General features: G+C 38.7%; 1 protein-coding gene across 2 annotated transcripts in view; it reads right to left on the reverse strand.

The window, feature by feature from the left end:
• FAM13A (family with sequence similarity 13 member A) overlaps nt 1-23,840 on the reverse strand; it is a 331,803-nt gene that overhangs the window by 303,758 nt on the left and 4,205 nt on the right. For both annotated transcript variants that reach the window (XM_027116910.1, XM_027116911.1), the window contains exon 2: nt 77-266. In XM_027116910.1, coding sequence (XP_026972711.1) covers nt 77-266 — 190 coding nt within the window. The remainder of the gene's footprint in view (nt 1-76; nt 267-23,840) is intronic.

Below are 23,840 nucleotides of genomic sequence, written 5' to 3' on the forward strand. Positions count from 1 at the left end.
AATTCAATATTCTAATTAAGGTGTTTTAGGGACTAATTCACACAAAGCAACAGAATTACAACTCAACTGGACTTACCATGCATGGTCAAGTACTCCACTAGGCGCCCCACGATAGCTGGAACGCCGTTCTCAGTCAGCCCCTGCTGGTGGAGGTCTTGGAGACTGACTCCAAATAACTTTGTGTAGGTGGAATTCCTCTGCTCGTTGAGTGGCACTGTCACAATCTTTTTCATGTCTTCTTTCAGCCGAACTGCTGAGTTACTTTGCTTGAAATAGCGGAAGAAAAAAGAGCAGTCAGTCATGTTTACCACAGGAGGCTGCATGGTCACTACAGAATCACCTGAATCAAAGGGTACACGTTCGGAGGCTGCAGAGTAGTGGTCTTCACTTATTTTTACTTCAGCTCAAACCCAAATCCCTAACATCTCTCACGTGCTGCTCAGTGTTAGGAATGGTGCACACCGACACAACGGTTAAAAGGAGTGAAAAATAATGAGGAACATAAAGCCACAACTTCAGCGTAGCTAAGAGAGGGAACAATACACTGCAGTATCTAAGATATATTACTACAGTAACCAGGGTGTGACTCACAAGTACCTCGTTAACAGGAGAATAAGACACTTATCAGAACGCGGAAACCCCATGCAGATCCTGAAATAGTAAGAGGTTACTGAAGATGAAAATTTATCTCAATGTCATCTTAAGGGAGCTTTAATTTGAAGGATTAGAAAAAAAATATGTATGTGTAGAATGAACATTTCTTTCTCTGGTTTGATTATATCTGAATATGTCAGGAATATTTTGGCACATAAAAATCAACTCAATTTTCTTTGAAGTTCAAAATGCTATAATCTCCGAAATAGCAATGTTTCAGGTAATCACAATTTTTAAAATTTCAATGAGACTGTACATATTATAAATAAGAAATGCAATTTACAGTCAATCAATTCAAGTTATCACCACGCTGAAAACTTCATACAAATTTGTTTCTTCCTTTTAATAGAAAATTTTTCCCCAAGGAAGTATTTTAAAAGATAAATTTTAATATGGTTTAATAAAACTAAATGAGGGATTTTTTTTAAAAAAAACCAGCATGTGTCCTACATAAATGTATGTATCTGTAACTTTAAACACTGAAAAGATGGCAAAAAGCAAAAATTTTATTTGAGGACAGAGGAAGCAGATTAGGAGAAACACACCCTTTTTGAGAATGAATGCAGCAACTAACCTAAGTGTCAATATTATAAGTGTAGGCTCATGTAGCTGTTACAATCTAAAAGAAGAAACATTATCTCCATCGTAGAGATGAGGAAAGAAAGATCAAAGAGTTAAGAAATAATTCGGTAAAAGTCATGGAACTGGTAAGAGTTTCATCATACTCTAAGTCCATGCTCCTTTCCTTAATTTAAATTTATATTAATGTTAAAGTGCAATTTGTGTATAAGACAAACTGTGATAAATTCTACATGTGACACATGACAATTACACGAAGATAATTCTACAGTTGTGATTTTTAGTAGGTTCCCTGTAGTTTCAATTTGATTTTGAATCTTACAATCTGTAGAATCAGGCCAACTTTCATGGACATCTCTGCATCTTTTAATAGGTCATATTTGAAAGCCAGATTTCCCTAGTGACAATTCAGCAAATGTATAAAGTTATAGAATAGATTTAGTTATCTATTAATATTATAAATAAGGCATAGCGTTAGCTACTGCAGAGTAGTATGGGCAAGAACTATCATCTCTGTTACCAAGGAAGTTTACTTAACTAAGTCAAATCTATAACCACTAGTATTTTTGTGTGTGTAAGTTTAAAAACCTATCAATACCTTTCAAAAGAACACATGGGAAATTTCAGTCAACCAGGTCTATCTGGTGAGTAGGCAGCCAAAAAGTAACCTTTAATAATGAAAACTTGAAAATACTCTCAAATGTTGCATCAGAAAGAGCTGACAATGAGATTAAATCCTACATGTTTTATCTTCTTATTTTCTTACAGACACAATATAGCAGAGTCGTTTAGAGCAGGGGTCCCCAACCACCCGGGCCACGGACCATTACCAGCCTGAGGCCTGTTAGGAACCGGGCCACAAAGCAGGAGGTGAGTGAGCGAAGCTTTACCTGCCGCTCCCCATAGCTCGCATCACCTCCTGAACCATCACCCTCCCATGCCCCCCGCCACTGCCCGCCCCCTGGAAAAACTGTCTTCCATGAAACTGGTCCCTGGTGCCAAAAAGGTTGGGGACTGCTGGTTTAGAGCGTGGACTGTGGAACCAGACTCCATTTCGAATCCCATTCTGATCTCACTAGCTGTGCAACCTTGGACAAGTCACTTACACCCAGTTTCCCTGTCTACGAAATGGGGATACCAGGAGTCCCTAGCTCATAGGAATATATAAGGTTGGAAGGAGCTCATATACATAGAAGAATGAGAAGGGTGTCTGGCATACTCAGTAAGTACTGATCGTTATTATAATCATCATCATCATCATCGTTCTTCCAGGAAATTATTCTGATTTCTTCTCAAAACAATTGAGAGATACTTAACCACTCAGGTACTCAAATGTCTTCGTGGACTAAAGATTGCTGTTGAAGAAGCCACCATGGTCTAGGCCCGTGGTTGGTAGATAGTCTGACGACCTAATTATTCTCCGTGTATCTCAATCTCTTAACATATATACGTATGACTTTTGAAAGATAAACATAAAATCATTTTGCATGTCAGTATCAGAATTTCTCAAGTTTTTATTAGAAATTCAAGGTTTTCTTAGAAATCCTGTCTACCTGTGCCATTCTTTCAGCTAATAGCCCTGTTTTATATTCCGTCCTTTACTCAAGTACAGTCACTATGTTGTGTCTCCTATTAATAGCATAAATAAGCAACCTTGGCATCATGGCTCAATATTTTCAAGGATGAGACATGTAATTAACCTCACACATTTTGAACTGATTGCAAATTAAACTGTTTACTCAGTACAGAGCCGTACTACAAAGCAAGTTTATATGTAATTATAGTAATAAAGGAACATCTGATTATTAATTGGTAATCTAATTTACGTTAATACTTTTAAAAAGGTAAATATTGTTTTGTTTTCTTTGTTTGTTTTTTTGGGGTTTTTTTGCGGTACGCGGGCCTCTCACTGCTGTGGCCGCTCCCGTTGTGGAGCACAGGCTCCGGACGCGCAGGCTCAGCGGCCACGGCTCACGGGCCCAGCCGCTCCGCGGCATGTGGGATCTTCCCGGACCGGGGCACAAACCCGCGTCCCCTGCATCGGCAGGCGGACTCTCAACCACTGCGCCACCAGGGAAGCCCGTAAATATTGTTTAAAGACAACTACAATGAAAAAAATACAGCTATATTTTTAGAGACATCCAAATCAGTCCTTCACTGATGGGCTTAGAACAAATATTAAAAAAATATCCTTTCTGGTAGGTTATAAGACATATTCTATAGTTCCCTACTCACAGAAGAAATAAAATAACTGAGGTAGTGGAAAGCCATTTATGATTAATTCCATTTAAATTGAAATTACTTTCCTTTATACGATGATAACATCACTATCTCTTTATAACTGTCAATATCTGTGGAATTTCAGCTTCCCTTCAAACACACATTTTACCTTTCTTGACCTAATATAAGTTGAAAAAGAAAGTTACTAATTGAGGTATTCTAAGTCAAACTTAACTGTTTAAACCTTTGTTTGCATACAATGCCATACATCACTTGAGTTTGGAAACTGGACTCGTGTGTGTGTGTGTGTGTGTGTGTGTGTAAAAGTAATATAGGTTCCCACATTAAAAAAGACAGGGAACCTTGGGGTTTACTGCTAGAACAATCTGTAGGGGTTAGTGCTTATAATATCACCTTAGGAATAAGGAAACCAGGACCCCAAAACTTGTGGTGAACTCAAAGAGAAAGGGTTGAGCCTAGAGCCCATGTCACCTGAATTTTATGTCAATATTCATTTTTATAATTGCATGCTGGGACCTTGTTTTTCTATATTTATCTGTGATAAAAAACAGTTAAGATAGCTCACAAAATGCATGCACCAGGACCGTAGTGAATATTTGTTCACTACTGTGAACAAATGCGGGGACCACTTAGTCTTCACTTGCCCTTTTGTCTAGTGACAAATCCTGACTGCCTTTGGGGGAATGACCGCACCCTCACTGTGAACATCCTTGATGAGGCTGCCACTTACAACCGCTGCCCTGCCTTTAGCAAGAGCTGCGCTCTGGTGCCCTCGCAGGTCAATCAGACCCTTTGTCCTGCAGGCCACTGAAGCTTGAGTGGACTGTCACTGAAGCTTGAGAAAAATGGATGGAGCCAATTTATTCCAGCTGCAGTGCTCTCACAAGATGCTTAGATTAACTAACCATGATGTACCTCTTGCCACCTGCATCACTGGAGCTGCCGTGGGCCTTTAGCTGCCCCTTTCTGACACCGGTCCTTCAGCTGTTCCTTCTACATGGTGGGCCACTCTGTAACTTTCCAGTAAAGTTTCTTTGGGCTTAAGTTAGCCAGAACCCATTTCTGTTCTGTGTACACACACACACATACACACACACACCCCAACTGATAAAAGTACTCCAAAATAACAATAAAAGACTAATCAGAGCAAACAGAAAACCAGGGTTTTAGATAATGAGAAAATCAGAATGATAATGACAGCTAACTTTTAAGGAATGTTTATAGAGTATGTCAGTCACACTTCCAAATACCTTAGATGGCTTCACTCTTTAAATCCTGATAAAGTGACATGAGGAAGGAAGATACTTTTGTGACCCTCATTTTACAGAGCAGCCAAGTAATGTGCTCCAGGTCCCATCAAGGATATGGTGTGGCCAGGAGTCACGCTCAGGCCATCAGAGTCCAGAGGACACATGCTTAATGCTGTCTCCACGAAGGATGTAGTGATACTCAAGAAGCATGTGCCGGGAAGTCCAGTCCACGTGCTAAATATAAAACAAAATTCCTATTCTTGCAGCTGAGGAAAATAGGATTATTTGAGCTTCTTGGTCTCCTTAAAATAAAGTTAGATATGCTCAGAAGCGACAACAATATTTGATACTAGAACCTGCATAGAAAAGGTTTTCATCAATCTAGTAAACAGGATGAGCTTCAGAAGCCTTGAGTTTTTACCACAGCTAACATTTATTAAGTGCCAATTTTGTGCCAGACTCTGTGGTTAAGTGCTTTAAAATTAACATCTCTAGGGCTTCCCTGGTGGCGCAGTGGTTGAGAGTCCATCTGCCGATGCAGGGGACACGGGTTCGTGCCCCGGTCTGGGAAGATCCCCCATGCCGCGGAGCGGCTGGGCCCGTGAGCCATGGCCGCTGAGCCTGCGCGTCCGGAGCCTACGCTCCGCAACGGGAGAGACCACAACAGTGAGAGGCCCGCATACCGCAAAAAAAAAAAAAAATTAACATCTCTAAATTTCAAAACTAACTTTTTAGTAGGTACTCTTAACTATTGCCATTTGGACACAAAAACTAAGGTACAAAGTAAAAGAAACTTGCCTAAGAAAGTTTTATAGCTAGAATGTAACCCCCAGGTGCTCTGGCTCTAACGCATGAGCTCTTAACCATGACAGACTGCCGTATTTCCAGAACCTTTAATATTGGTGGTTCTATGAGCCCCCAAAGGGACAAAACTACATGCAGCACTTTCTTTACAGAGTTTAAAGCAAAATGATTTTAGATTACTGAATTCAACGGCTGTATTTCCTTAAGGCAATCCTCCAGAAATTTAAGTACCATGAATTTAAGGTTCTTTGAAGGACAATCAGGTTATACTACTGGTTACATTCCGAATTGTGCACCTGAAAACTCTTTGCAGCTGGGGCTAGCACTGATCCATCCAAGCAGGAACGTGCAGGATAGAAAGCCACTCCACCACCACGTAAAACGGGTGCGAGGAAAGCACAAGGTGAGCCTGAGACCGCTTGTTCCCGAAGGCGTGGAAATGCTCAAGGATCGATGGGGCGTGTCAAGAAGACCTGTGGGCCATCTTAACTGGGCTCCTTCTGGCCAAGTTCCCGACAGTTGGAGCACCAGGACTCAGAACCATCAACGATTCTAAAATATTATGTAAATAAAATTCCCTGGATCAACAGTGATGCTAAGAAGAGTGGAAGCATGGGCTCACCCAAGTAAAAGGCTGCTTTACAGAACACACTGCAGCTAAACACACAACGGACAACGGAGTTAGGAAATCACCTTTTCCCACAAATCATTGCGCAAAGAGTTTTGTCAAAGATTTGACAGCGGATGCTAAAACATCAGGTGAAAAGTGGTCTGAGAACAGGATTTTCACAGTGTCAAAGATCACACGATATTTGCAAAGGAAAAAGAGATTACCTTTACAATTGATATCTGGGTGTACTCAGCTTAACTCAAAAGATTAAATTTATCACCACTCATCACGAAGAGCCGACGTTACGTGCTCCTGATGTGATGCGACATGCAGAGCACATCATTTATATTCTTGCCAAAAATGTTTAAGCTGCTGCTAATCTAGCCTGTAAATCTCATAGTTTACGGGTAGAACAGGAGCTAAAAGAACAAGTTAAAAGAGACTGTGAGGAAACGAACAAATTCAGAATCAGGGACATTCTAACAGGCAACTGGCCTGCACTCTTCAAAACATCAGTGTCATAAGGGAAAGATCGGCTCCAGATTTTAAAGAAATTATACAAAGTTCAAATGTAGTCTGTGAATACTGATTGGTTCCTGACTGAAAAAACAAAACCAAAAACTAGCCAACTGTCTCTGAGACAACTAGGGAAATATGAATGTGTTGGATATTAGATGAAATCATTGTAAAGGTTATTCGGTGTAATTCCACAGCGGCGGGATTTGAGGGTGTGCACACGCAGAGGTGGGGCCGACCCCTGAGCCTAGTGTTGGTGCTCTCACAGTGGGCACAGCTTTGGTGGGCTTTGGGAGCTCACACTCTGGGAGCATGCATACACAGGAGGCAGAACTGACACCCAAGCAGATTATCGGAGCTGCCACAGCGGAGGCGGTCAGGGGCAGTGCTCCTTGTGGGCCTGCACACCGGGTGGCAGGTGGTGTCACAGAGCCATAGGTCCCGGCTGACAGCTCCCGGGGAGGAATATGCAGAGGCTCCTTCCCCAGAGGGAGTGCTCCAGTCCCACCCACCTCACACTACAGCTTAGCATGGGATCTGGGGGCTTCTACGCCAACAACTAGGGAGCACAGTCTGCCCCCAACAGGTCTGTGACAAACACAGAGCAAAGAGGAGACCCCACTCAACATCCAGTCCAGGCCCTGGTCACCAAACACACCCCTATCAAGGGGACAACAGCCAGCACACCCTGAGGAAAGACACGGCAGGCATCCCTACCAAAAACAGCCCTTGCACCAGAAATACTGGACTCACACAGTCTGCACAGGGATACTCCCACATAAAAACAGCCCTTCAAGACCACAGTGGGTAACTGTTTCTCCTAAATTCAGAGAGTAAGAGAAATAAGTAAAATGAAAAAGCACAGGAACTACTCCCAATTAAAAGAACAAGAAAAATCCTCTGAAAGGCAAACAGTGAAACAGACCTCTCCAGTCTACCAGAGCCTGAGTTCAAAAAGGAGGTAGTGGGCTTCCCTGGTGGCGCAGTGGTTGAGAGTCCACCTGCCAATGCAGGGGATACGGGTTCGTGCCCCGGTCTGGGAAGATCCCACATGCTGCGGAGCGGCTGGGCCCATGAGCTACGGCCCCTGAGCCTGTTAGTCCGGAGCCTGTGCTCCGCTACGGGAGAGGCTGCAACAGTGAGAGGCCCGCGTACCGCAAGGAGAAAAAAAAAAAAGGAGGTAGTAAAAATGCTAAAGGAATTAAGACTATGGGTAGAAATGCAGATCACTGTAAAAAGGAACTCGAAACTATAAAGAGGAGCCAATCAAAATTAGACAACTCAACTGCTGAGAAAAAAACTGAACTAAATGCAATCAACAGCAGACTAAATAAGGCAGAAAAATGAATATGTGACCTGGAAGACTGAATAATGGAAATCACCCAATCAGAACAGCAGACAGAAAGACGAATGAAAAAAAAAAAATGAAGGCAACAAACGAGAGCTATGGGATAATATAAAACATGCCAACATACACGTAATAGAGATTCCAGAAGGAGAAGACAGAGAAAGGGGGATCGAAAATGTATTTGAAGAAATAATGGCTGAAAACTTCCTAAACCTAAAGAAGGAAACAGATATCCAGGTACAAGGAAGCACACAGGGTTCCTGACAAGGTGAACACAAAGAGACCCACACCAAGACATATCATAATTAAAATGACAAAAGTTAAAGATAAAGAGAGGATTCTAAAGGCAGCAAGATACATAGCACAGGGAGATCAGCTCGGTGCTTTGTGATCGCCTAGAGGGGCAGGATAGGGAGGGTGGGAGGGAGGCACAAGAGGGAGAGGATATGGGGATATAGGTATACATATAGCTGATTCACTTTGTTATACAGCAGAAACTAACAGAACATTGTAAAGCAATTATACCCAATAAAGATGTTAAAAAAATAATAATAAAGGCAGCAAGAGAAAAAAAACAAAGTCATTTATAATGGAATCCCCATAAGACTATCAGCTTATGTCTCTGCAGAAACTTTGCAGGCCAGAAGGAAGTGGCATGCTATATTCAAAATCCTGAAAGGGAAAAACCTGCAACCTAGGATACTCTACCTAGCAAGATTATCACTTAGAATGGAAGGAGAGAAAGAATTTCTCAGACAAGCAAAAACTAAAAGAATTCAGCAATATTAAACCAACCCTAAGAGAATACTGAAAGGTCTTCTTTAAATAGAAAAGTAGCAAGAATCTATAGGAAAGGCAAATATTTCTAAGGATTAAAGAACACTAAAGCCAGTATGTAGATAAAAAGACAATTTAAAAAATTGTAAAAGCAATTTTAACTACAATAAACAGTAAAAGTATAAGCATAAAAATGTAAAATAGGACATCAAAATCACAAAATGAGGAGGGAGGAAAGTATAAAAATATAGATCTTTTAGAATGTGTTTGAGTCTGTACGACTATCAGTTTAAAGCAAGTAGATATAGTTATGGGTCAACATGCTTGAACTCCATGGTTACCACAAGTCAAAAACATACAAGAGATTCACAAAAACCAAAAAGAAAGGAACTCAAGCATACTACAAAAGAAAATCACCAAATCACAAAAGGAAAAACAAAAAAGAAGAAATGAACACCCTGATACCAAAGCCAGACAAAGTCACTATAAAAAAAGAAAATTATAGGCCAGCATCTTTGATGAATACAGATGCAAATATCCTCAACAAAATATCAGCAAACTGAATCCAACAATAAAGGATCATACATCATGATCAAGTTGGATTCATACCAGGGTCACAAGGATGGTTCAACATACACAAATCAAGGTGATACACCACATTAACAAAAGGAAAGACAAAAATCACATGATCATCTCAACAGACACAGGAAAAGCATTTGGCAAATTTCAACACCCAATCATGATAAAATCTCTCATTCAAGTAGTTGTCAGAGGGAACATCTCAACATAACAAAGGCCATTTATGACAAACCCACAGCCAATCCTAATACTCAAGGGTGGAAAGATGAAAGCCTTCCCACTAAATTCAGGAACAAGACAAGGATGCCTACTCTTGCCATTTCCATTCAACATAGTATTTGAAATCTTAGCCACAGCAATCAGACAAGAAAAAGAAATTAAAGGTATCCAAATTCTAAGGGAAGGGATAAAACTTACTATTTGCAGATGACATGACACTCTATATTGGGAAACCTAAAGTCTCCACAAAAACTATTAGAACTAATTATGCAGCAAGGTAGTAGGATATAAGATTAATATACAGAAATCTGTTATGTTTCATTACACTAACAGTGGAACATCAGAAGATAGCCTCTTCAGCAAGTGGTGTTGGAAAAGCTGGATAGACACATGTAAATCAATGAAGCTAGAATGTTCCCTCATGCCATACACAAAAATCAATTCAAAATGGCTTAAAGACTTAAGACATGGCACCATAAAACTCCTGGAAGAGAACACAGGCAAAATGTTCTCTGACATTAATTGCAGAAATACTTTTTTAGATCAGTTTTCCAAGGCAAAAGACACAAAAGCAAAAATAAACGAGAGTGACTTTATTAAACTTAAAAGGTTTTGCACAGCCATGGAAACCATAAACAAAAAGACAACCCACAGAATGTGAGAAAATATCTGTAAACAATAACAACAAGGGCTTAATTTCCAAAATATACAAACAGCTCATACAGCTCAATATCAAAAAAACAATCCAATCAAATGAGCAGAAGACCTAAAAAGACACTTCTCCAAAGACAACATACAGATGGCCAACAGGCACATGAAAAGATGTTCCACATAGCTAATTATTAGAGAAATGCACATCTAAACTACAATAAGGTATCATCTCACACCAGTTAGAATGGCCATCATCAAAAAGTCTACAAATAATAAATGCTGGAGAGCGTGTGGAAAAAAGGAAACCCTTCCACACTGTTGGTGGGAAAATAAATTGGTGTAGTCATTATGGAGAACAGTGTGGAGGTTTCTTAAAAAATTAAAAATAGAGTTACCACATGATCCAGCAATCCCACTCCTGGGCATATATCCGGAAAAGATGAAAACTTTAATTTGAAAAGATACATGCACTCCAATGTTCATAGCAGCACTATTTACAATAGCCAAGACATGGAGGCAACCTAATTGTCCATCAACAGATGAATACATAAAGTTGTGGTATATATATACACCATGGAATATTACTCAGCTATAGAAAGAATGAAATATTGTCATTTGCAGCAACATGGATGGACCTAAAGATTAACATACTAAGAAGTCAGACAAACACAAATATTATGTGATAACATTTAAAAATGGAATCTAAAAAATGATACAAGTGAACTTATTTACAGAAGAGAAACAGACTCAGACATAGAGAACAAACTTACGGTTACCAAAGGGGAGAGGGAGCATGGGGGGGGGGGCAAATTAGGAGTATGGGATTAACAGATACAAACTACTATACTTAATATACATAAGGAACAGGGATTTACTGTATAGCATAGGCAATTATATTCAATATCTTGTAATAACCTATAATGGAATATAATCTGCAAAAAGAAAACTGAATCACTACGCTATACATCTGAATCTAATGCAATATTGTAAATTAACTATACTTTAATAAAGTAATAACATAAAAAACTGGGGAGGGCTTCCCTGGTGGCGCAGTGGCTGAGAGTCCGCCTGCCAATGCAGGGGACACGGGTTCGTGCCCCGGTCCGGGAAGATCCCACATGCCACGGAGCGGCTGGGCCCGTGAGCCATGGCCGCTGAGCCTGCGCGTCCGGAGCCTGTGCTCCGCAACGGGAGAGGCCACAGCAGTGAGAGGCCCGCGTACCGAAAAAAAAAAAAAAAAGGGGGGGGGGGGCGGAAATAGAGACCTCTCAAAGAGATTCCATGCCTAAGAAAGAGTAATACCATTTTTTGACAGCAGAATTAGGAGGGAAAGGAATATGTTCTCTTCAAATTGCAATTTAAAGATTAACAATAACAACTGTGGGGATATTCTTACACAGAGACGTGGACCATCCTATCAGCTTGGATAGGGTTGCATCACTGGGAAAGCACTCTGTCGGAAATTAGGGTACCTGGATTTAAACCACACAGTTACGCCACTGGGTATTTTCCCTGGGAATGTCAGCCTCTTTGGTTGAGTGTGAGCTTAGGAGGGGGGCAAATGCACCCTAAAGAAGGATGACCCATGCTCTCTGTCCAGCCACAAGAGCTAAGTCAAGCTTATGTATCACCAGGAGGACAATACTGCAGCCAGATGCCCCTCACATTCAGCCTGCTGACCTCATACAGGTTTTCATCTACAACAACGCTGGGTCCTCATCTGTTGAGCTACAATAACACTACCTACTTTGAAGTGTTATGAGAGTTTAATAAGATAACGTAGAAGATATGTAAAAGCATCTATTATACAACCAGAAGACAGTCAATGCTGAAAAACACTAAGAATTTCTCTGTGGTAACCAATTCTTTAAAAGGACACTGTGACAGAGCTTACAGTTGCCTACTGATGGGTAATTTCTCCCTTTTCTCTTGACAGAACTCTGATTTTGTTGGAGAGGGTGGGGAGCAAATTGCCCAGTTAAAATATACCCCATCTTCTCTGTAGCAGCATATCTTTGTAGACATGGATGATCACATATCTAAGTTTGGCCAATGAGATATAAACAGAAGTTGTTAACAGGACCACCAGAAAGACTCCTTAAAAGGGAGGCCAACTCAGTCTTTTTCCAATACCCCTGTTTTCTGCTTAGATCACAGCTGCAATGCCTGATGGCCATCCTGTGACTACGCAGCAACCCAGAAGCTAGAAGCTAAGCTCTAAGGACAATAAAATAGAAAAAAAAAAAAAGAGAGACTTGCATCATGATGACATCACAGAATCCACGTGGAATACCTATCTATGGGCTTCTTTTACATGAGATGAAAAAAAAATCAGTTTCAAATAATGCTCTGTTAGAATGTCAACAAGTATTTACTAAATGTATCGTTAAGTCAAGAAAATCAGAAACTTTCTATAACTCAATTTTTCCAAATCTAGCTCATTAATGTTAAAAGCCCAAAGAATTTTCTGGATTTCTTATTAGTTATCCTTACTAGTTATGCTTTAGAGCATATATTATCAGTGTGTATTGCAGATCCAAACAATGTTTCTTAACCTGAAATCCAAGGATCATGAGTCCTTAAAACTACATAAAACGTACCACAACGATCATTGCAGCTCTATTTACAATAGCCAGGATGTGGAAGCAACCTAAGTGTCCATCGACAGATGAATGGATAAAGAAGATGATGCCCATATATACAATGGAATATTACTCAGCCATAAAAAGGAACAAAATTGAGTTATTTCTAGTGAGGTGGATGGACCTAGAGTCAGAGTGAAGTAAGAAAGAGAAAAACAAATACCGTATGCTAACACATATATATGGAACCTAAAAAAAAAAAAAAAGGTTCTGAAGAACCTAGGGGCAGGACAGGAATAAAGACGCAGATGTAGAGAATGGATTTGAGGACACAGGGAGGGGGGAAGGGTAAGCTGGGACGAAGTGAGAGAGTAACATGGACATATATACACTACCAAACGTAAAATAGATAGCTAGTGGGAAGCAGCCGCATAGCACAGGGAGATCAGCTTGGTGCTTTGTGACCACCTAGAGGGGTAGGATAGGGAGGGTGGGAGGGAGACGCAAGAGGGAAGAGATATGGGGATATATGTATAGCTGATTCACTCTGAGAAAACATATTCTCAGAGGTCTATGATCTGAAAAGTTAAGATCTAAGGATCTTTAGACATGCATCGAAAAGTTAGGTTTAATTAAGATGTAAATTCTCTATCCAAATAAACATATACTTAAAATATCTCGGATCACTGACTATCTCACAAATAAGTTCAACTAATTTCCACCACTTAGATTAGAAAACATTTATTAAAGAGTCCTTATGTTACCTGGTATTACTGAAATGTTAAAGAAAGTATTAAAAACAAATCCAATAAAAATCTTGTGAATCTTATCACCTTTCTTTTTGAAACCATACAGATTAAGAAGATGAAAGTAAATCAACAGAAGACAGAAAAGCTCTGAACTCCAATTTGTGTATTATGGCTGCTAAAGGTAAAGACACGGGGCAGGACACTTACGGCAGACGTCACACCAGCACTATGAGGGGTCTGGAGAGAGTCACTAGGGACCCAGCAGTGGATGTTCTTTAAAATCTCCTACAAATATTTATTATTTTAAAGATAGAGCACACTTTTGTTTGTTTGTTTTTTGCTGTACGCGGGCCTCTCACTGTTGTGGTCTCTCCCATTGCGGAGCACAGGCTCCGGACGCGCAGGCTCAGCGGCCACGGCTCACGGACCCAGCCGCTCCGCGGCACGTGGGATCTTCCCGGACCAGGGCACGAACCCGTGTCCCCTGCATTGGCAGGCGGACTCTCAACCACTGCGCCACCAGGCAAGCCTGAGATAGAGCACACTTTGACAAGGAGCTGAACAGGGCTCAACTGCTTAGAGGAAGAAGAGAAAGAAGGTACAAAAAGTACCTACAAGGGACCCCAAGAGGCAGATATCAGGAAGCACCAGAAGAATCCACCACCTAATAGTGAGTTCATGACCTGGGAGGGCAAGTTTTGAAGAAAAGGCAGTAGAGCGTTCCTGACCCGGGCGAGCTTCTGAGAGAAGAAGGAGAGATGGGCAAACAGAAGGGCCACACTTAAGAGAACAGTCCTTTGGTAGCAACAGAGCAGGGAGTTCCAGGGCTGTAAAACTTGAAAAGCTACCTTGGCCTCTCATCACTATACCTCACAGGAACGTCTCTTGATACTGATACCACAAAAAGCCATCTCATTGAAATGTGAGTAAGAAAAAAGGAACACAGCCAGCAACTAGACAGAGACAGTATTTCTTTTTAAGTATAAAAGAGCACCACGACTTTCTTGAAATAACTCATTAGAAAAATGCTGCCAGGAAACAAATGAAAACTGTAACTTAGCCTAACAAAAATAACTAAGGAAAGTTAAGAAGGAAGTGATACCAAAAACACATGCCACAATGACAAAGATAAACCGTGTTTCATTAAAATGAAAAACTTCTGCGCGTCAACAGAGATTATCAACAGAGTGAAAAGACAAGCCATAGAACAGGAGAAAGGATTTGCAAGTCATATACCTGACATAGGTTTAAGATCCAGACTATGTTTAAGAACTCCTACAACTCAATAACTACGACAACAAAACCCATTTCAAAAATGAAGAGACGCTTCTCCAAAGAAGATATACGAATGGCTAATAAGCACACAAAAAGATGCTCAATTTCACTAGTCATTAAGGATATGCAAATCAGAACCACAATTAGATACACTTCACACCCATTAAGATCGTTCTTATAAAAAAAAATCAGCAAGTGCTGGATAGGATGTGGAAAAATTGGAACCCTTATGCATTGCTGGTGATGATGTAAAATGATACAGCACTTTGGCAAACAGGTGGTTCCTCAAAAAGTTTAAAAATAGAATTACCATATGATCCATCAATTACACTTCTGAGTATGTACCCTAAAATCAGGAACTCAAAGAGGTATCTGTACACCAATGTTCATAGCAGCTTTATTCACAGTAGTCAAAAAGGAGAAACAACCCAGGTGCCCATCAACAGATGAATAAACAAAATGTGGTATATATATATATATACACAACATAATACTATTCATTCTCATAAAGGAATGAAATTCTCATACCATGAAATAACATAGATGAACCTTGAAAATATTATGCAAAGTAAAATAAGCCAGATACACAAAAAAACCCAAAATTGTATGATTCTATTTATATGAGACACCTAGAACAGGCAAACTCATAGAGACAGAAGGCAGAACAATGGTTCCAGGGGCTGGAGGGAGGGGGGTAATGGGGAGTTATTTTTTAATGGGTACAGAGTTGGAGATGAGGAAAAAGTTCTGGAAATGGATAATGGTAATGGTCACACAACACTGTGAATGTACGAATGTCACTAAATTGTAAGCCTAAAAATAGTTAAAATGGTAAATTTTATGTTACATGTATTTTACCACAACTTTTTAAGAAGTTAATGAATCGATCACAATGATGAAAGGATACCACAAAGCAGAAATACAGAAATACAGGGGAGAGATAACCAGTCAAAAGGAGAAAGTGAAATGGAGACCGGCAGAAATCAGCAATGGAAGGAAAGGAAAAGACAGAACATTTTCAGAAGTGAAGACTCAATTCTGATGAGCACAAAGGAGAACAGAAACCACAGACAGCCCAGTAAGGGACATGGAAGACATAAATGAGAAAGTAGACACAATCAAACATTTTTCAAAATCACAAGGAGGTGATAGCTACAGAAAGCAGTTAAGTGAGCTCCAATATATGTGTTATTGAAGTCCCCAAAGAAGAAAACCAAATAATATCTTGGAGTAGAATATTCAGTGAAGTAGAATATGTAAAGATGTAATTCACAAAAACTTTCTTTAAATAGAAGCCTTGAATCTACAAATTGAAATGGCACAACATACCCAGAACAGTCTACACAAAGATACATTCTAAGGGAATTATTAGACTACCAATAAAGAAATAATCCTTTGGGCAGCCAGGCAAAAAGTATGTCATAATGAGGAAAGAAAGCATGAGTGGCCTCAAATTTACTGACTGCAGTGTTTAACATAGGAAGACAATGGAATAAGGCTCACAAGATAGTTAAGAACACATGAGCCGAAGTTAATAACCAATCAAGCTGTCCTCCAACTGTAAAAGCTACAGCTTGAATAATAGGCTAAGAGAATACTGTACGCATGAACCTTCCTTGAGAAAACTACCAGCGCACAAATTTTAACCAATTAATAGATGACTGAGGAGACTCTGATGAAAGGACTGGCAAAGAAATTTTAAAAGGAAATTCAAATTTTTAATTTAAGAAAATTAAGTAAAAATAAAGTAAAAATTTTAAAGTGTAACCATGTTATGCGAGGATGGAATGAAGAACCTGGCACAATTACACTCAAAAGAGAAGACTCGGGTTAAAATATTTCCAGATTTTAGAAAAGCTGCCATGTGATTCAGAGGACAAAACCAGAAAGTGAATGGTATTTATCTAGAGACAGATTTTAAGACGTATAAAGAGATAATGGTCACTTCTAAAGATGGAATAGATTTTCTCAGAAGGTGGTGAAGTTCCTAGTAATCAAAGATAGGCAAAAACAATAATGTGATACCACTTGTCATCCCTTCTACTCATGGAAATTTTCCTTAAAAGAAAATGTTGGTAAGAAGAAAAGAGGTGCAATGTAAAGTGGTTCATATCTGGAGGGCAATTTGGCAACGCCCAAGAAACGCTGTACTCATCCTCTCTCTAGGCCGTCCTGCCTCTAGCCAGGTCTCCAAACAGGGGAGAAGGGGAGGTAACAGTGTGCTTGACTCGTGTCTTATGCAAATGGGAACTCAAGATAGTCACAATATACTGTTAATTGGGAAAAAAAAAGAAGGCTATGAAATTAAGGTCAAATATAATCTCTTTTTATAACTTTATATGCTCATAGAAAGAACTATAGAATATAAGCAAATATATATAGTACATGTTTCTGGGTTATGGAATCTTAGATGATTCTTATTTTCTCCTCTTTACTTATTTGTATTTCATAATTTTATATGTTAGACATATATCACTATTATACCAAGAAAAATTAAAAGGTTATTATAAAAAGCTACATTCTCTATATAAAAGAACTCAGGACCTACTGCTGACTTCCAGTGACAGTAGAATAAAAGGTCTGCAAATCCTCTCCTCAAGAAACAATACAGAGACTGGACAAAATTGTCAAAACGACCGTTTCAGAGCTTTGGAAACTGACTGAAGGCAAAAAACATTGAGAAACACTTATTGATGAAAAACTCATGAAGTTTAGTTGAGAATCGTGTGAGCTTGTGACACGCTGCCTGGGCCTGCTTCCAATCCCTCCGCCCTCCAGGCTGGGCTGGTAGAGCCCTGAAAACCAGCAGCTTGGGTTTGGGCTGAACTGATTTAGAAGACAGGACAAAACCCCACACCCAGCGGGTTCATGTATCTGAAAATGAACGTACATCCAGAATATATATAAAAAAAAAAAAACCCTACAACTCAATAAGAACAAACAACTCAATAAAGAAATGGGCAAAAGATATGAACATTTTAACCAAAGATGATATACAAATGGATAACATGCATATGAAAATAAGCCCAACATCATTAGTCTTTCAGAAACTGAGATAGCACTACAAATTCAGATGGGCTACAGTAAAAAAAAAAAAAAAAAAAATGGTCTGACAAGACCATCGGCTGGCAAGGATATGGAGAACCTGGAACTCTCATATATCCATGATGGGGATGTAAAGTGGTGCAATCATTTTGGACAACAGTTTGGCAGTTTTTAAAAATGTTAAACATAGATTTACCCTATGATCCAGCAATTCCACTCCTAGGTACCTACCTAAGAGAAATGAAGATACAAGTTCACACAGAGACTTGGATATGAATGTTCATAGCAGCATTATTCACAATAGTCAAAACTGAAAACCAACCAAATGTCCATCAACTAGTGAATGGATAAAATGTGATACAGCATATAAAAGAATGGTATTCTATTATAATAAAAAGCAATGAAAACTGATACATATTTTTGATGAACCTCAAAAATATTATGCTAGTAAAGAAGCTAGTCGCCACAGAACATATATTGTATGAGTCCATTTATAGCAAAAGTCCAAAAAAAAGGCAAATGTATAGAAATATAAAGGAAATTTGTGGCTGTCTATGGTTGGGGGTGGTGGTGCAAGTGGGAACTAACTGTAAAGGGGCACAAGGGATCTTACTGAAGTGACAGAATGTTCTAGAACTACACTGTAGTGCTGTTTGCGCAACTGGTAAATTTACTAAAAATTATATTGTACATTTTCAATGCGTATTTTATGGTATGTAAATTACATCTCAAAGACCGGTTTAAAAAAACAGAAAGTCAAGTGGTGCTTGGTAATTTCCTGCCAGACCGTCAGTAGAAAGAATACACTGAATAATAATTTGCTTTTAGAAACATTCCACATTCTTCATTATAACTGCACACTTTGTCCATCTTCAATAATTCTAGATGAAACAGGTAAATTCTGGGGTGGCTCCCTATTAAGTGACTGCTGCTATACCAATGTATAAAAACCTGAAAGCACAGAAACGTCCGTGTGCTTAGAATCCCTTGGTTATTTTGGGAAAAGGGGTACAAGCTCTTAAAGCCACTAGTCTTGAACCTTCTGTTCATCATTGCCGGCAGTCTTAATAGAGTCAAGGAGGATTTAAATGGAAGAGAGGCTGTCATCAAATTTGAAAAATACTCTTGGAAAGGCCATTGGTTCTCAACAAGTTTAGCAAAATGTGAAGTCAGAAACAGAAGGACGTTTTTTCAAAAGAAAGACTCATTTAAGGTCAATGACCTAATACAGTAAGAACTAGAGTGTTAAAACAAAAGATTCTAAAAGGCATAGCTTCAGAAAAGCCAAATGTGCTTAAAACTAATGCTGCATGTAAGTACTTGCAGGCTGACGTGATTTACTTACAGTGTAAACCACAGAAATAAACATTTCTACGAGACGATTTAGTTACATTTTGACTAAAACTAGTTTCTTCAGTATTAAAAGAATGGCTGGAAATTAAGACCAAAAGTAAATTAATTGCTAAGACGATTTTATATCAAAATTCTCTTTGAACTGTTTTACTTCCAGCATACCTTTTCTACTCTCTACACTTTTCCTAGAATGAACACTATTTGACTGAGTTCCACTGTATAATTTTAAGTGACATACATTTTTCATACAGTGAAATGGAGTAAAAATTTAGCAAGCCTGTAGTAATACTCTCTAATTCCTTCATTTAGAAAATCTGTTTTTACAGCTAATGAGACTAATTCAAACGTTACTTACCCTCACCCCATCCCTAGGGACCTAGTTTTGTATTCTTAAAATCATGGAATCTTGCCTTCAGCTTAGGCTAATCATCCCATCGTTCTTACAAAGGAGGCCCTAATGAAGGGAGGATGGGGGGAGGGGAGTGTTTATGCTAAACTCCCAACAGCCTAACAAATGAAAACGTATAATTGGCTGAGAACTACAAATTCTGGGACAGACGCAATGGCTCACAGAATCCTTGAACACTTCTAGGGTATCTCACCTCATTAACTCTAATTCCATCGTGGAACGGCTATGACTAGTCGACCCATGACCACTCAGCTTTCCTTTTCTTACTTTTAGTGATGGGGCACTGACCCCTCATAAGGCAACCAGCTCAATTTTTAGACAATCTTTAGATGCTTCTTTCTACTGGTTTGACACTGCATCACTACCTTCTACCCAGCTCTAGGTCTGCTTTATGAAATTTACAGGGAAAGTACACTTCCTTTCACATATTAGACAATTTCTCAAGTAATTTATATATTTCAATATATATCTGTAAGAGTACTGTACACATTCAAATTTAATAATCATTGCCTTTATGATTATAAACCAATCTGTTTCTTCCAGAGCTACCATTCCCTACTCTCTGAGCAGCTTTTATTTTTAATAATTTAAATGTAATAAAAGTAACACATGCACTTGATCAAAACCCAAACAACATACAGGAGTTTAACCTGAAAAGTCTTCTTATCCCAGCTCCAACAGTTCTTATATTTTCTTGCAGAAATTTTGTATGCATCATTAAGCATATATATGCATACTCTTCTGAAAAAGGCAAATGTAACTATTTGTATACTTACACTTGCTTTTGCTACTTAATCTATTTCGGAGGTCTTTCCATAGTAGCACATCTACCTGTTAATATTACATTATAAAGACACTATAATCGACTTAACCAATCTTATTTACTAATGTTTAGGTTTATAGTTCTTGATATTACAAATATTTCCGCAATAAGCATTCTTGCAAACATTTCTATGTTAATTGTACACACACCTGTAAGATAAGTTCCTAGAGGTGAGATTGTTAGATCAACAGGTTTATAAACCGTACTTTTTTTACGCTAATTCCAAGAGTTAAATGAGTAGTCTCGACGCTAGACTTATATATGAAAGCAAAATAAATTTTCATTTTACTTGTTACTATATAAATTTGGATACATATTACCACGTTGCCCTACAAAAACGCTTCGTGGTTTACAGCTTGATCGATAGCATGTGAGAGTGCCTGTTTCCCATTCTATCATCCCCGAGCATGAAAAAATTTTAAATTTTGCCAAAATTTAACTGTGGATGAGACTGAGCAATTTTGTGTATTAGCACTTACGTTTCTTATTTGTGTCTGAAACTTCTATTCATAAGCTTTGCCTAATTTTAATTGGGTAGTTTTTCTTACTGATTTATAGGAATTTTTTTGTATATTAAAAAAAATTAATCTTGTTTAGTCATGTGTGTTGTAAATATCTGTCCTAGTTTTCTGTTGGCATTTTAATCTGTTTATGATACTTGTGGTTGTGCAGACATTTTGGTTGTCAGAAAACTTTACCCATCCTTTTCTTTAGGGCCTGCGGCTTGGGTCTCCTTTGAAACACATTCCTTGATCCAAAATTAATTTTTAAATTCACACATGTTCTTCTAGTATTTGTATGATTTTACTTTGATATTTATATCTTTGATCCATCTCTAATTTTAAAGAGTTAGGAAGAAATCCAGCAATTATTTTCCTTCAAGTAGCTAGCCATTATTAAACTGTTTTAATTCCTGTCATTTTACTATCTGATATGCTCAATTCTCCAAACTTAGTCTTAAAGGAGTAGCTATAATAATTTAGAGCTGTCATAAAATAATACCATATAGATTATTTTCCCATAAACCACTCATTTTGGATGATAAATTTTTTAAAATCTCCAAACTTCCTGTTATTTATATAATTATATAACATATAAACTTAATTACGCTATGGCTTGCTGCAGTACCTCTTCATAAACCATTGCTAATTCGTGGTTACAGAGAACAGCTCAAATATGCTCTCTTATGGTCTCTGTTTCACAAACTACTGGACGCAAGCTTCTTCTATGTCTTTGAAATTTAGTTTCCCTAAGTCAGCTTTAAGATATGGATCAGAATTAATCTAACTTATCATTTTAGCATGGTCTTCCCTACTCAGTTGCCTCATTCTTTCACTTTATATGCTACTTCATGCTGGTTTGCACTTTCCAGCACTGTCACTAAAACTTCCTCAAAATCTGTACAGGAATTAAAATTAAATCCATCCACACAACCAACCATGCTTCAAAAAAAATGAACCGTAGAATAAGTAACCTAGATACAAGTGACTTTACCCCCAACTCAGCTTCTAAACACTCATCTATTACTGTGTTATGGACGATTTGTTTGATTTTTGAATTCTCTATGGCAAAGATGAAAATTCTTCTTGCAACACAATTCAAATGTGAAGAAGATAGACATGACTTTGACTATTAATCTAGTCTTCTAATATCTCATCATTGGTTTACTGTAAAAGCAAGCAAGGCAAAATGAAATGTTTAATCCTGCTTAAAATTTGGTCTAAATCCAATAATATAAGCATTCCATTCAGATTATAGAGTTCCTTTTTTTATTTAAAACAGATATAGTATTAAGGAAACCACCTTAAGGCAAGTAGCGAGCCATATGACAAAGGTAGTGTTTTATGATGCTTTATAATTTACAATGTATTTTCACATTAGTGTTTGATTTGATTCTCACAACAATTTCAAACAGTTTAGGCTGCTATTGTCCCCATTTGATAGATGAGGAAGTGAGAGGTTAAACGTCTTGACCAAGGTCACAGAGCCAGGAACTGGCTGACCCAAGACTCAAAGCCATGCCTCCTGCCTTCAAATCCTGCCTCATTCTAATGCATGACAAGCTTCCCCAAACCACAGAACAGTAAGCCACTGCGCGATGCGGTATATCGGTTAAGATGTTTTGGACTGCAAGTAATTGAAATTTCAGCTCAAACTAGCTAAAATAATAAAGGCCATTTATTAACACTTTATAATAATACAAAGGAGTTCAGGGGAATGAAAGACTAAGTTGGTAGATGCAATGGCTCGTCAATGTCACCACTACTTTGCCATTTATTGATCAATTAACTAAAGGCAGATCTTTAGGCTGCTTTCCCTCTCCATCCATAGATTAGATGCCTGCCAGCAGCATCTGGGGTATTTAATTCCTTGTTTCCATTCAGTAGGGGAGTGGGAGACAGACTGCTACCGTAATCATGGAACATATGTCCTTCTCTTTGTTTGATTTGAGCAAGTTAGGTTATGGCCAGAGACAGTGTTTGTTTACACATTTCCCCACTACCTTGGCATTTAGGTGGGAACACGTGACTAGACAGTGTTTGTTTACACATTTCCCCACTACCTTGGCATTTAGGTGGGAACACAATGAACCATGAGAAGAGAAGTGAGTCACTTCCAGAATGAGGCAGATAATAGCATGTGTGCCTCCTCCATTTCTTTCTTTCCCTGATGTAACCTAGGGGATACACGGTAATATGTTAAACTAGCAAGTAGATCACAGAATGGAGGAAGCCTGGATACCACAGCCACCAGATGGAAGAGAGATTCTGATAACCTGCATCAGACTCTGAGTAATCTACAAATTAATTTTTGTCTCCTTGAGCTACTGAGATTTCAGGATCTGTCTGTTGGGACATCCAGCGTTAATTACCTTGATCCATGCAGATTACATGCCCACCTGAGGGAAAGCTATGCACTGACCAAACTAAACATCATCTGAGATGGAATGGGTGTGCAGAGTCTTTTGACTATATGCAATTTTATAGTAATAATTCCTGTGCTATTCGGTTGGAAACTCAAATGATTAAAAGTACAAAATATTTATAATTATCCTGCTAATTTTTGCTAAATGGAAAATTGTGCCATTTTCACGAAAAGCACCATCACAAAGATAGAATGCCTTTGCAGACATACCTTTAGATTCTTGAAGGTCTTCAAAAATCCTTTTAGAAATAAAATACAAGCAGGTGAAACTGCAAAACCTAGGGAATGACTGAGCTGTTCTGTGCAAACATTTATTGAACAACTACTATTGCCTAGCCCTGAGCAAGAAGCAAGTAATGCAAATAAGATATGACCCCTTCTGTCAAAACTATTGCCTACTAGAAGGCAGACAGACAAATTACGGCAAGAAGTTGAACAGATGGTCAAATAC

Source organism: Aethalodelphis obliquidens, unplaced genomic scaffold (genome assembly GCF_003676395.1).
Source record: "Aethalodelphis obliquidens isolate GAN/ISIS:26980383/991018 unplaced genomic scaffold, ASM367639v1 scaffold17, whole genome shotgun sequence".
Taxonomy (NCBI): domain Eukaryota; kingdom Metazoa; phylum Chordata; class Mammalia; order Artiodactyla; family Delphinidae; genus Aethalodelphis; species Aethalodelphis obliquidens.